General features: G+C 45.5%; 1 protein-coding gene across 1 annotated transcript in view; it reads left to right on the top strand.

The window, feature by feature from the left end:
- Window positions 1–11,582, top strand: part of tmeff1a (transmembrane protein with EGF-like and two follistatin-like domains 1a) — a 30,350-nt gene extending 18,768 nt beyond the window's left edge. Inside the window, exons 4-10 of the mRNA XM_079570168.1 lie at window positions 2,407–2,436; window positions 2,505–2,601; window positions 3,533–3,681; window positions 5,253–5,306; window positions 5,536–5,656; window positions 7,901–8,062; window positions 10,785–11,582. Coding sequence (XP_079426294.1) covers window positions 2,407–2,436; window positions 2,505–2,601; window positions 3,533–3,681; window positions 5,253–5,306; window positions 5,536–5,656; window positions 7,901–8,062; window positions 10,785–10,869 — 698 coding nt within the window. The 3' untranslated portion in view covers window positions 10,870–11,582. The remainder of the gene's footprint in view (window positions 1–2,406; window positions 2,437–2,504; window positions 2,602–3,532; window positions 3,682–5,252; window positions 5,307–5,535; window positions 5,657–7,900; window positions 8,063–10,784) is intronic.
- The last annotated feature ends 2,977 nt before the right edge of the window (window positions 11,583–14,559 follow it).

The raw sequence follows: 14,559 nt of genomic DNA, 5'->3' as shown, positions 1-14,559 counted from the left end.
CCCTCACTCGGCCGAGGTCCTCCTCTCCACACTCGGCCTAGGTTCTCCTCCCCACACTCGGCCTAGGTCCTCCTCCCCACACTCGGCCTAGGTCCTCCTCTCCACACTCGGCCTAGGTCCTCCTCTCCACACTCGGCCTAGGTTCTCCTCTCCACACTCGGCCTAGGTCCTCCTCTCCACACTCGGCCTAGGTCCTCCTCTCCCACACTCGGCCTAGGTCCTCCTCTCCACACTCGGCCTAGGTCCTCCTCTCCACACTCGGCCGAGGTCCTCCTCTCCCACACTCGGCCTAGGTCCTCCTCTCCACACTCGGCCGAGGTCCTCCTCCCCTCACTCCCCACACTCGGCCTAGGTCCTCCTCTCCCACACTCGGCCGAGGTCCTCCTCCCCTCACTCGGCCGAGGTCCTCCTCCCCTCACTCGGCCGAGGTCCTCCTCCCCACACTCGGCCGTGGTCCTCTTCTCCGCACTCGGCCTAGGTCCTCCTCCCCACACTCGGCCGTGGTCCTCTTCTCCGCACTCGGCCTAGGTCCTCCTCCCCGCACTCGGCCGAGGTTCTCCTCCCCACACGTGGCCGAGGTCCTCCTCCCCTCACTCGGCCGAGGTCCTCCTCCCCTCACTCGGCCGAGGTCCTCCTCCCCACACTCGGCCGTGGTTCTCCTCCCCACACGTGGCCTAGGTCCTCCTCTCCACACTCGGCCGAGGTCCTCCTCCCCACACTCGGCCGAGGTCCTCCTCCCCGCACTCGGCCGAGGTCCTCCTCCCCGCACTCGGCCGAGGTCCTCCTCCCCACACTCGGCCGAGGTCCTCCTCCCCACACTCGGCCTAGGTCCTCCTCTCCACACTCGGCCTAGGTTCTCCTCTCCACACTCGGCCTAGGTCCTCCTCCCCACACTCGGCATAGGTCCTCCTCCCCACACTCGGCCGTGGTCCTCCTCCCCACACTCGGCCGTGGTTCTCCTCCCCACACTCGGCCGAGGTCCTCCTCCCCACACTCGGCCGTGGTCCTCTTCTCCGCACTCGGCCGTGGTCCTCCTCCCTGGACGTGGCCGAGGTCCTCCTCCCCACACTCGGCTGAGGTCCTCCTCCCCACACTCGGCCGTGGTCCTCTTCCCTGGACGTGGCCGAGGTCCTCCTCCCCACACTCGGCCGAGGTCCTGGAGAGTTTGACGCTACTCCAGATTGCACTGATTTTTCCTCCGATTGAGCTGACGATCAATACTAATTTGGAGCTCGTAATTAACACTGGATTAAAGCGAGCGGTGGAGCCAGCAGTAAAGATCGGAGAGAGAGGGCTGGTCCGCCTCGTGCAGTCCCTCTGACGAGCACTGCAATTATATAACTGTTTATAACAATTTAGTCTCAAAATATTTACTCAAGCAAGGGGTAAGTATTCGGTTACTGGAGTGTTAAAGTCTGATCGACTGAAAAAACAACATAAAATCACATTCATCCAAAACACACCCCAAAAAAAACACAAGAGAAAGTTATTGAAGTTTTAAAATCAAAATTTGTACCAGTATAATTTTCATATGTCGCCATGAAACTTTTACAGATTTACTCAAATAGAAGTAAAAACGTAACCTGTGATAAAAACTGTTCGAAGTTTAAAGTGATACTCAGAGAGGGATAGATCTGAAAAGTAAAACAACCAAGTCCGGCCCCCTCCCCTCCTGATTGGACCTGACAGGCCGGGTCGCACAAGAAATCTGGTCTCTCTCATTGGTCAAAGTGATGGCACCGGGGATTCTGATTGGTTGCCAAAATCAGCAAAGAGAGGGACTGTAGAAAAAAAATCAATGATTCAATATCACTTACAGCGGGAACCAGACGTTTTCATGTACTTTATGAAAAACACATTTGCATTTTTTAATGTGCAAATAGTTAATATGGGGGGGCCTCTGTGAAACCTTCATGCCCCGGGTCCCTGTGAGTGAGTCCGAGGCCCTGGGTCTGTGTCATTTTTCTTACACTTTGTTAGGTTAGAAAACACTACAGCTCAAACTAAATATCCGGCACTTTTACCTCCTGGTTCTTTAAGCGAATGCGCCCAAAGCCCCTCCCACACCCCTCCCACACCCCTCCCACTCCCCTCCTCTCGTCCCCCTTTGAGAAGAAATGATGAAAATAGAGCATGCAGTGAGCGAAGACTGACATGAAAAAACACAACTGCAGGTCTGTTTTTAATGAGAGAACATTTGGAACAAGGACTTTTCATAATGCCCTCCTTTAATGGACACCAGCGCCTCCTGTGGCAGAAACTGGTCACTGTTTGGAGTTTGGGCTTTGAGGAAGAAAGTTTGAGTCTTACTTTTGAAGCGTTGATCTCTGGAGCCATATTAATAAAAAAAGATAATACTAATAATAAAATAATACCTGACCTGTCCTCTCTTCTGTCCCTCGTCAGATCCCGGCTCTGGCTCAGGAGACGGAGATGGTGAGTAGATGGTGCTTTTGCTCTGGATTTGAAGGACTTTGTTTGAGGGTCCCTGTCTCTGTGCGCAGACGCCGAGGGCTCCACGTCCGACCAGAGCCGAAAGTTCACCAAATGTAGCACCTGCAAGTACGGAGCGGAGTGTGACGAGGACTCGGAGGACGTCTGGTGAGGAGGATTCTGCACCTACATCTGGGGCTGGCTACCGTTAAACCATACCAGTGTGGGGTATTGGGAAAAAAATATATAAATATCAAAAGCAGGTACAAAAAAATACACATTGTATCTTTGGATCCAAGTTTTGATCAAAACTTTATGCAGATTTTTGTCCCTATTTTTTTTTTTTTTTCAGCCCTATTTTCCTACATTTTTTTACACTTTTTTCTGATTTTTACCACAATTTTTTCTCATTTTCCCAATTTTTACCCACTAATATTTGCTCATTTTGTACTACTGATATCTTCCCTATTTCCCCGCTTTTTTGTCCCTTTTCTTGACCCATTTCCCCCCAAAAGAATCCTTATTTTTTGCCACTATTTCTCCCAATTTTCCCCCATATTACTCCACACTTTTCACACATTGGAGATGAACCCGATATTGTGCATTTGTAGTTCTTCTACACATTATTGTTCTATTTCCTGGTTCAAGACGACACATAGTTTTGCATAGGTATCAGAAGAAAGTATCGCTCAGGTATCGGTATCAAAAACCAAGTACCGTTAAAGTACTGGAATCAAAAGAAATTGAACAGTATGCAGCGCTACCTACATCCCAGAGGATAGAGTTGGACTAAACTGGGGCTTGAGCCAGGCCAGGCCTGTGTGTGTGTGTTCTTGTACTTACAACATTGTGAGGACCAGTTTGAGTTTTGATCCAACAGAATGAGGTCATTTTTGTAAAGTGAGGACATTTTGGGTGGTCCTCACTTCTTTGAAGGACTGTTTGAGGGTCAAGATGTGGTTTCAGGGTTAGGGTTAGAATCGGGTTTAGATTAGGGTTAGGGTTAGGATTAGGGTTAGGGTAAGGGGTCTGGGTAATACATTATGTCTATGAGTGTCCTCACTAAGGTACAAGTACAAGACTGTGCGTGTGTGTCCAGGTGCATCTGTAACATCGACTGCAGCGGCCACAATGAGAACCCGGTGTGTGCCACAGACGGACACTCGTACTCCAACCCCTGCCTGGTCCGAGAGGCGTCCTGCATGAAACAGGAGCAGATCGACGTCCGCCACCTGGGCGTCTGCGCAGGTCAGAGCCGGAGCGCCTCACCATCCTCCAGTCAGGACCGCACGGCCTCGCTAATGTTACTTCAGAAAAGGAAACCGTTTGTCCTGCTAAACTGACATGCAGCTATAGCAGGGGTGGGGGGCCTTTTTCACATCAAGGGCCACATACATTTGTATAAAGGACTCCAAACAGTTCATACAACTCTGAGTTAGGACTGATGGTCTGATAGAGGATCATCATTTCTATGTCAGACTCACATAATGTGATGGAAGTGTTTCTCTTTGTTGAGGCGTCCCAAATGCAGACGAAGAGCATTCGTTTGAGCCAAACGCATTTGTTTCACGGTGTCAAAATGTCCCTCTCGATTAGATGATCACTGCCAGCCCCTCACCACATACTGGGCACACTGGCCTTTCACATCCACAAAGACGAAATCATTCATATCTAATATCTAACGATATTAGATATGAAAAATGCCTTGGGGGAGGGGGGGGTCTCGTCAAATGGTCTAGGGCAGGGGTGGTTAACTAGTCAGAGACCAAGAGCCGAAATGTTCAACCTTGATCCTGTGAGTCCACTGAGCCCCCCCTCTGATTGGCTCAGTGCCTGCAGCTCGGTCCTGACTGGACTGTGCAGAGAACGCACTCTCGGCTGCACAAAGTTCCTAAACGTTCATCAGGAGCCTGTGGAGGACGTCTGAGAGTCGGTTTTATGTTGCATTTGTTACAGTTACCACATGTATTTCCACGCTACGATGTCGCGCTTCATTCATTAGAGCTCCACTTTTTTCTCTTTCCTAATTTTGATCTTTTCTGTAAATATGAGGCCAAGATGCCAACTTTCATCAAATAAAGAGTAGCTGATCAGAAACCTGAAACACACAGAAGCTGATCCCAGAGCCACGATCTTGCCTGCACAGGCACCTTTTACACGCCGCCTCCAAAAGGAGGGAGACACAGACTCTCATTCATGCGTGTAGAGATGAAAACAGGGTCTGTAGGACTATGGTTGGATTTATGGTCAAGATTCTTTAAGACTGTTAAAGTTTATGGGAAATATGTACCAATTCTTTTGCAAAGAACCACATTGTATTAAACATATTCAGTCATACAAAGAGCCGCACTCTGATTGGCCGAGAGCCGCGTGTTTGCCACCCCTGGTGTGAACAATAACGTAACCACTTTAAATAGGGAAAGATCTCAGTTTGGAGCTATAGCTATGCTGGGAGAGGCTATATGCTAACGCCGCCTGTCGTAAAGACCAGACAGCTACATATCAACTCGTCTAAGCTACAGTGAGAACATATCTCAGTGTTTAAAAACGGTGGCCTGTTCCTTTAAGACGTTTGTACATTTTTGCATATTTCTGATGGTTTGCAAAAAACAATCACTTCATCGTCATTCTCCAGAAAGTTCCCAAAACATTGAGATATTCATTTCTGACATTATCGGCCGGGCCCATTCAGACACATTCTCTCTCACGAGGAGCAGGACAATGAGATTCTGTGGCTGTTCAGAGATGCTGACTGTAAGATGAATGATACAGCGATAAATGTCCTCTTTTGTCTAAAAACGGCCTCCTTCTGTCCACAGCTGACAAGGACAAGATGGGCAAGAAAGACGACAACAGTCCCTTCAAGGTCCTGGGTACGGAGAACACTGCTCTTTTATTCCAGCCCAGAAGTTTTAGGTTGTGAATCTGCACCATCAGTTTGTGGTTTAACAAACAGACGGCCCGAGTTCATCATATTTTTCTGATCACATGAGGCTGCCACATCAATAATAAGCTGTTTCTGCTTGAAGAGAAAGATGCACTTTTTTTTGTATTTGTAGTTTGTGGAGTGCCTGTAGCGCTGACCTGTTCTCCTGTCCACAGATGCAGCAGTGGAGCCGGGGGAGGGCCCTCGCTCTGGGGCCCCTGTGCCCTGCTCTGGAGGCTACGCCGGCTACTGCGTCCACGGCACCTGCGAGATGCAGTACAACACCGCCACCTGCAGGTCAGCCGCGTCCACGCAGCATGTTTTCATTTACAGAGTCCTTTTAGACCAGGGCAGGGTGTCCAAACGTTTTGTCTCCGAGGGCCAAAATGAAAAAGTTCCTGTGGGTGGCGGGCCAAACACGGCGATGTCAAGCGTGAAACACATATAACTGCAAATAATAATATTATTATTGTATTATAATATTATTTCACTTTCGGTTTACATGTGCATTTGATTCATCTATGCAAATAACATGTTACATTAATACAATGTTAACTAAGGCAAAAGCCTAGTTTTCGTCAAACAAAATCAACAACTGTAGAAATATAGTGCAAAATGTAAACAACAACAACACCTGTATCTGCAGCACCTACAGTGACTTTGCCTCATTCATTTAGTAACTCAGAGAAAATGCCCTATCAGATCATTTTGAAAGTGTCAGTTCAGCATAAATTATTTTATAAGTCAATTTTTAACACCCACCTTTGTTGACGTCAACAACCTTTGAAATAAAAGTCGGAAAACTGGGCAAGTTGATGCTACAACGCTCTGATAAAAACCTAGACACCACAACAGTGTTTTCTTAACTTTTCGAAAGGATTGAAACAGCGCCCCCAATTTGACGCTGGTGGCCAGAAATTGTACTGCATCCATATTTACCACTGAGAATGAATGGGAGAGAGTTGGTGTTTACCATATTATGCGGTGCAAAAGTAGGTCACTCTCTGGCGGGCCAACGGAATTGTTCCCGCAGGCTCCACTTTGGGCACCCCTGTTTTAGACACACAGCTGTCAATGTAGAGGTTTTTGGCAGATTTCCTTAGTTTTAATGTCCAAGTACAAACAATTCCAAACTCTCCTTTTATAAGGTTTGTTTGGAGACGTGTGGAGATTTTGTCTGAAATCGTTCCAACATGGCCACGCTTCATATCCTTTCACGAATACTGACATGCTTGGTTTCCACGCGACGCGCTGTGGGAGAAGCTAAAGATGGAATGCTCACTTTCCCACACACACAAGAACAAAGCAAACATTACAACCATCAAACGGGACAAAAACAGAGGAAGAACTATGTAGAATAATGTGGAGCGTACAGTAAGGCAAAGTTAAAGAAAATCACAATTAGAATTTGGTTGGGGCCTGTCAGAGAAGTTTCATTTTCTTTTTATATAACTGTGACTGTAAGGTCAAAAAACAATCAAGGCGTCACAAAAGACACTATACACAATAAAATGTTAAACACACACCCCGCCCTCCATATGCACAATACACAACGCCTGGGCCTTCTGCAGAGAGTCCAGTCATCCCCTGAGCCTGCACGACACATATGACATGGATGATAACCCTTACCACTGCCATACATACAATAAATAAGGATATTGTTCCACTGAATTCAAACAAAAAACGTAAGCAAATGTTTCTCGTCAAAATATGTCCAAGCAAGGTATTAAATCAGGACCAAAACAGATGCAAATGGAGCTAAATGGAGTCCATCTGATAGAGATCTGATAGAGAACAAAAACAATCACACATAGTAGAAAATGTATTGTCCCTGTGAGCTCAGACCACGCCCATCCACCTCTATATTTTAATTATGTTAAAATCGTTTCCTACTTTCCTTAATAGACAGACCAGCCGTACAGAGTCACCTCCCAAAAAAGAATCCCAAATTGGCTAATTAGGAGAATGAAAAATCATGTACATCATCTTGTGTAATTGTAAATTGTCGAATGACTTGTGGCACATTGGAGCTGGGATAGTTGTGAAAGCTGCCATAACATTGTAATGTCACAACAGGTGCAGAGAGTCGCCCAAATATGTACTCAGTTAAAAGTACCATTGCTTTTAAGTCATTTCACTTAAAAAAAAACCTTCAATCAGTCGCAGGATGCTTCCCGCCTAATGCTTCCTGAAAACAGAACGAGCTCCACAGTTTGTTTGCCATGTCCTAAGGCGGAAACCGATTTGCAATGGACTCTCTCTGTTTCATTATTTAAAACAAAAGTGGGAAACTGAATTACGGCTCGAACAGTCATTCTCTCCGTTTATTGCACTGATTCCAGCGCACGTCCGCCAGTTCGAGACAGAGAGATAAACCTCACAAATCAAAAATGCCAGTCATTCTCCTGTGTTTTGGATTTGTTCTAAATGCCTTTTGGGGGGAAGTATAGTGACAGCATTAACGCTATAAGATGAATGACTGTGTGCACTTTGACTTTGATAGAATGGAGAGAAGTCTAAAAATGTGTCTGTGGTCTCCAGGTGCGACAGCGGATACAAGGGCCCTCAGTGCACCGAGCCACAGGACTTTAACGTGCTCTACGTCGTCCCTAGTGGACAGAAGCTGCACTACGTCCTGATCGCCGCCATCATCGGAGCCGTGCAGATCGCCATCATCACCGCCGTGGTCCTGTGCATCACCAGGTACTGCCCCACGCCGCCCCACGCGGCTTTAGCCAGTGCTTTAAGTGTCGTTTCAGCTGATCATTTACTGTACTGCAGCTCTCGTCTCTGTCCTCAAAGTTTACAGTCATCCCTGTGTCAGTCACTGTCTCAGACCCCTGTATTATCTGCAGGGCGGAGCATCACCGTGCACACGTGTGTTCTAGCGCTCGCTCAGACAATAATAACCAGCCTCAACAGAGACGTTTGGTGCGTATTGGTCTTTAAAGGAATAGGCCACCGTTTTTACATACTGAGATATGCTCTTACCTCACTTTAGCCGGGTTAATATATCCCCGTCTGGTCTTTGTCCGTGCGCTCTGCCAGGCAAACGGAGCACATACGCAGCCTCTCCCACATGTCATATAGCTCCAAAAAAGCTCACGATAGAAGCTGCCAAGCTCTTCCATGTGTTCCCTATTTAAACAAAGTTACGTGAAGTGTTTTCATGCGAAGTATATTTACACAGAAATGTAACGTGTCGATTTTATAAGCAAATAAAAAGGGGGACTATATTGTGAGGCGTAATGATACGAGGAGCAAAACGTCCGCGCAGTAACTCCTAAAGGTTATTGACGGAAGTGAGCGGGGTAAGTCTTTAGGAGTTACTGCGCGGACGTTTTACTCCTCGTATCATTACGCCTCACAATATAGTCCCCCTTTTTATTTGCTTATAAAATCGACATGCTACATTTCTGTGTAAATATACTTCGCATGAAAACACTTCACGTAACTTTATTTAAATAGGGAACACGTGGAAGAGCTTGGTAGCTTCTATCGTGAGCTTTTTTGGAGCTATGTGACATGTGGGAGAGGCTGCGTATGTGCTCCGTTTGCCTGACAGAGCGCACGGACAAAGACCAGACGGGGATATATTAACTCGACTAAAGTGAGGTAAGAGCATATCTCAGTATATAAAAACGGTGGCCTATTCCTTTAAAGGATCTGTATCCTGCTATTTTAGCCATCCTAACGTAAAGTATAGGCATTTATATGATATATTTTACCTCTACCACAATGGAGTACTATTTTTTGTGAGAAATATAAGTATTTTCTGGAGGTATTTTGCAAACCTGGAAGACACAACGCTTCGATTCAGTTAACTCCGCCCCCTCTCTCCGAGCTAATCCGCCCATGAAAAATTTGCAGTAAAATAAATATAAATATCACAGCAATAAGTGAAGTTACTTCACGATGCAGTTATAAGGAGTTGACATCTGCAACACAGCTTCATAAATGGCTAATGCACACGCTAACACACAAGCTAACACTCACGCTAACACACATGCTAACACACAACATGTGTTTTGATTGACTCACCGCTCCATCACATTATGGGACTTGTGTTGGTTGTAAAAGTGACTCCACTTTGATTCAGGTGAAGGTTGGTCAACTTCTAGCGAGTGGCCTCTTCTTTACGAAGGTTGAATAAAGTTCTGTACCTCTCACCCGACAACCCTCCATTCCGACAATCCACCAATTTTGACACCGCTGTTCCGACAGTTGGTCCTTAAGGTCAGGGCTAAGGTAAGGCTAGGGTTCGTTAACTAACAACTAACGTATGTCGGAATGGTGGGACGTTGCACAAAAGATAAAAGTGTCACCACTCCGACAAAGGGGGGAAAAAATGTGGGAGGGCTGGGACGTTTGATAACAACTGGAAACACCCCCACTCCGACAATTGGACCTCAATGTCGGAATGGGGGGGTGTCGGAGTGGGGGGGTGTCGGAATGGCGGGGTGTAACTCTCTCAGCCAAACGTGTTTTTTTTCACCATGACATTGTCGTTAGGTAAGAAAAAAGAACAGGCGTGTCCAGAGTAGGTTAGAAAGAGCTCCTTCTTCACATCCTTCAGTGCAAACATGACATCTGTTCAGACGCTCAGGGGGTGCGTTTGTTTTCTCCGCAGGGACCAAACCACTCTGGGGGTGTTTTTGAGAAGGAAATAGCAAAACAACATGGTTAAAAAAAAGTCGATTTTGCATGATATATGACCTTTAATTGAGGCACTGATGCGGGACTAGAATATACATTTTTTAGAGAGTTTTGGCTACATTTGGGATCTGGGACAAAAGCCTTGAATTTGGGACTGGCCTGAAAACCCTGCTCTAAGGCCACCCAAGGGGCCTCGCACCCCACTTTGGGAACCACTGATCTGTGAAATAAATATTGTTTAATACTTAGAAACAATTTACTCAACTGAATTTGGCCCAAAGCCTCCTTTTCAAACGTTGTCTGTGTCAGCCTGAAAGAACACAGATGGTGATCAGATCATTCTCTTTTCTCCGCAAAACGATTGTTTTTAGCAGTGCGTTCCTTCTCAGTCTGACAGCCAACCTCATGGGCCCCGGCTCAGATTCACTGTCATCTTGCAAATGTTGTCGGCTGATTTACTCAGGTTTCAGCTCTGTTTCCTTACCAGTGGAGGTAGGACAACCGTGCCGCCTGCTGTCCCCACAAACACAGCACCAAAACCCGTGTAAATCAGCCAACAAGACAACAACATGTGACCAACTGCAGAAAGTGAGCAGATGAAACGGTCAGGCATGGAAACACCAGCCTGGTCAGACAGAAAAGAAAAGTTTAACACGTTTAACACAAGACCAAATGAACTCTGATGTTTCATTGTCATCTGATCACTTTATTCTCAAATTCCACTGCACAATATTCTCCCCCAAACCGGAATTGTTTTACTCGTTTCCAGGAAATGTCCGAAGAACCAGCGCGGACGCCGGCACAAGCAGAACCTGGGACACTTCCCGTCAGAGTCCAACTCCCGTATGGTATAGCTCCCACCGCGCTCTGGAGACGCCTTTTCTCGCCGTTTTGGGATGGCTCGTTGACTCCTGGACACCACAGAAGAGGGCGGGGTTCGTTCTCGGGCCTTTCCAGTGGACCGTTCTCTCTTTACTGGAGACAGTCCTACAGCGCGTCCCGTGCCTGGCTCGAAGGAACAATGGCCTTGACTCTCTGTGTCAAAGTCTTGTTTTGTTTTTTTGCGGAGGAGGTTTCTGGCTCCATCAGTCCAGTGTTCATTTGGCCATTCTCGTCCCCCACCCGCCATTGTATATGCGCCATATTCCGAACACATTTACCGTTTCTTCGAAGGTCGTGTCATTGTGGTTGATTGTAATTTAAATGCAGCTTTTTTATACATTTTCAGTGCAAACTGTTGAAGCGTCCAGACATTGTTTTGTGCGTTTGGACATCGACGGATGAATGTTTTATGGATTACTTAGATTGTAAAAGCTGATCACCAAATGAGTGTTTTCTGTTGCGTTGCCATCTCTCCCATGTCGTGTTGACTAACAGGGAGGACAGCTCTTACAAAGTTCAACGTCATTTATTTGCACACTTAAATGGATACAAAAACGACTCTAAATGGAAATTTGAATGAGCTTTGACTGACGAGGCGCAGCTAATGAGATGGTTCAGTTATCGTTTGCTCGATAAGCTTTTGGGGCTGACTGGATTTGGATTTCAATTTCAAGTAAAGCATCAATCTGACGAGTATTTTCAAAAGTGATTCGAGTTCGGGATGGAATCTGATGAATTGGCTGTTGCCATGGATGTCTGCCATGTTTCTGGGTAGACTAACGCGATCTAAAAACTAAGAAATAACAGAACTCCCTTAACTGCCAAGTCACGACTGGTAAATCCGTCTAACATACTGAAGAGTCCAAATGCCCTGAAGGGAACAATATCTCCAGTATTTTTCATTTTAGTTTAGTCAATTGTTCACTACACTGTGTTTGATGAATTTACCGGTAGTGACCATAGTAGTGACTCAGCGGCTAATGGAGTTGTTCCACTCTGCTCTTTTCTCTAACTTTTAACTTAAAGGCACACTGCGTAACATTTAGAACTATACTATTGAGGCAAAACAAAACATGCTCCTAATGACACAAATGCTGTTACTGCAGTGTGTAATAAAAGAAAGGATTTGGATGAGAAACTAACCAGTTTAAATCTCAAATTCTACTGCCTTTCGTCACATCTCCATGGAGACGAGCTGGAGACGTACCCACTCCCAGTAAAGTTTACAGTCATGTCTTAGCAGGGGTGAGCCTCATAAGTGTTTGTTTGTACATTTATGAGACATTTTTCTATGATGAAAATATCTGTCATAAAATAAATGCCTGTATTTCAATTACATTTATTGGGTAAAATTCTACGCGGTGTGGCTTTAAGTCAGTCTGTGGACAATGTTGCTTTGCACCAGAGACATGAAGCTTCCATCTCTGTAGGTTGTGTTCATGTTCTAGACTTTAATGATGACATAAGCTCAGATGGAGAGCAGGGCCACAGCTATTTTTGAAAGAAAGTTCCAAAAAGAAAATTGACAAATTTATCACATTATTCTTATGGCTGGAAGACAGGACCAACATCATGCAAATGTTTTTGAATATTATCACCACTTTTGGACACTCTTTTGAGAAAATGATTGGTCCTTAGTTTATACGCGTTGACAGAAAAGACACTGAACATTGTAACCTTTCATGTGGATTGTCCCGGTAATGACTGACTGACTGAATGAGATATTAGCAAGAAACTTTGACAAAAATATCAGCATTTTGACGGTGACCATCCTACCTGCCCACCCCCTCAGTGTTAAACTATCGGCTCTTTCGAATGTTGAGATGTCACGTGAACTCAATCTATTGACAGTGAAAGCAATGAAGAACTGTAGCTCCATCATATGTTTGATGACATGAACGTATTACAATATTAGTTTCCAAACAGTGTCACAAAGTCCCTCACAATATGACATCACAAAAAAAAAAAAAAACAGGTCCCAAACCTGATAGATGGGCTTGGAAACATGTGTGTGTCTGGCTGCGCTCAGACTGCAGGAGCCACAGTAGCTCGGTGCTAAGCCCATGCCTCACACTCAGCAGTTCCCAGTGTGAATGTGTGGGAGGTTTGATAGCTGACCAACTTCACAACAGTAGCAAGGCAAAGCAAGGCAACTTTATTTATACGGCACATTTCGCACACAAGGCAACTCGATGAGATGATGATAGATGAATGATAGATTCCAATGCATTTTTGTGTGCAAATAAAATAACAAAATTATAACAAAAAAAACCCAAAAGGTTTTCTTTATTTTGTGTAATTTCTCAGAGCGTTCCCTCTGACGCCCACAGATCAGGTATATACATTAATTTATGGATCTATTTGTTATGAAGATTTTATATTAGAGTTTATTTTAGAGTATTATTTTCCTGTTTTCGTCGTTTGTTTGCGTGGATCATGCAGAATGATCACATCTCCAGAAGCACAGTCTCGTATTGTTTTGTGTGTGTGTTTCTGTTAGCTCCAACGCACCCAGCTTTGACCCATTTTTAATTTATTCATTTATTTTGGGAAATGTTTGTGTTTGGAGAGTCCGATCCGCCTTGACGGACTGAACTCGGAATGATTTCTGATGTCCTGTATTTGTCGTACTCTGTAAACTGGAACTGTGTTATTATGACATTTCTGCATGTTGCCTATTGGACTCAGGAGCCATTTTAGGCCCCGACAAATAAAAGTTTTTTTTAAACAAACACATGACTGGACACTTGGTAGAGTCACAATATTTGCAGCAAGAAGGTCTCAGGCTGTTTCCAGGACTATCCGCATCTTGCATGTTCTCTCCAGGACTAGGTGGGTTATCTCTCCTCCACATAGGTACTGTGGGTTGGTCACTGTTACAGGTAAAGGCAGGACGAGGCAGCAGACTCAGAGGGAGGGGGGAGGTTAGGGGTGGGTCATGTCGTGCTATGTAGAGGCTCTTCGCAGAGACCTTGGTGATGTTTTTGTTATGTCTTGTCTAGTATGTTCTTGTCAGACCATATCAGCTCTTTCAGTCCCGTGGCTTGGCCTTGGGGGGGAAATGTTGACATTGCGCAGGTAAGATAACGGCACAGCTGCTTTCTCCTGTGCGCCACGGAGGAGATGATTGTTATTTCAGCTTTTTCATTACCAGATCAATGTGATTTTCCCCTAGACTTCAATATTAGTTCAGACACAGAGCAGGCTGTACCCATCTCAGTCCATCCATAGTTCTGCACAGCCCCGAGATCCGCCCCGAGACTTCTAGACATCTCTCCCGGCCGTGCCAATGTGTAATCCATCAGAAAGGTCTTTCAACAGTGCCTCTCTTTTCGTGGCCTAGCCTTAGCGATCAATAAACTCCAATAAACTCGTCAATTATGATTTCCCTACATGTACGCCTGGGCTTGATCTCAGTGGCTGCGTTACATCTTCAATCCGTCCTGGCTCAGGTCGCAAATATCCAGAAATTAAAATTGAAGCCTTGGAATGTGCAAGGAATGATCCTAAGAGTTATGATAGAGTCATGATAGAGTTATGATAGAGTTATGATAGAGTTATGATAGAGTTATGATAGAGTCATGATAGAGTCATGATAGGGTCATGATAGAGTTATGATAGAGTCATGATAGGGTCATGATAGGGTCATGATAGAGTCATGA

Source organism: Gobius niger (assembly GCF_951799975.1).
Source record: "Gobius niger genome assembly, chromosome: 13".
In the NCBI taxonomy this organism is placed as follows: domain Eukaryota; kingdom Metazoa; phylum Chordata; class Actinopteri; order Gobiiformes; family Gobiidae; genus Gobius; species Gobius niger.
This window is presented reverse-complemented; position numbering and strand designations above follow the sequence as displayed.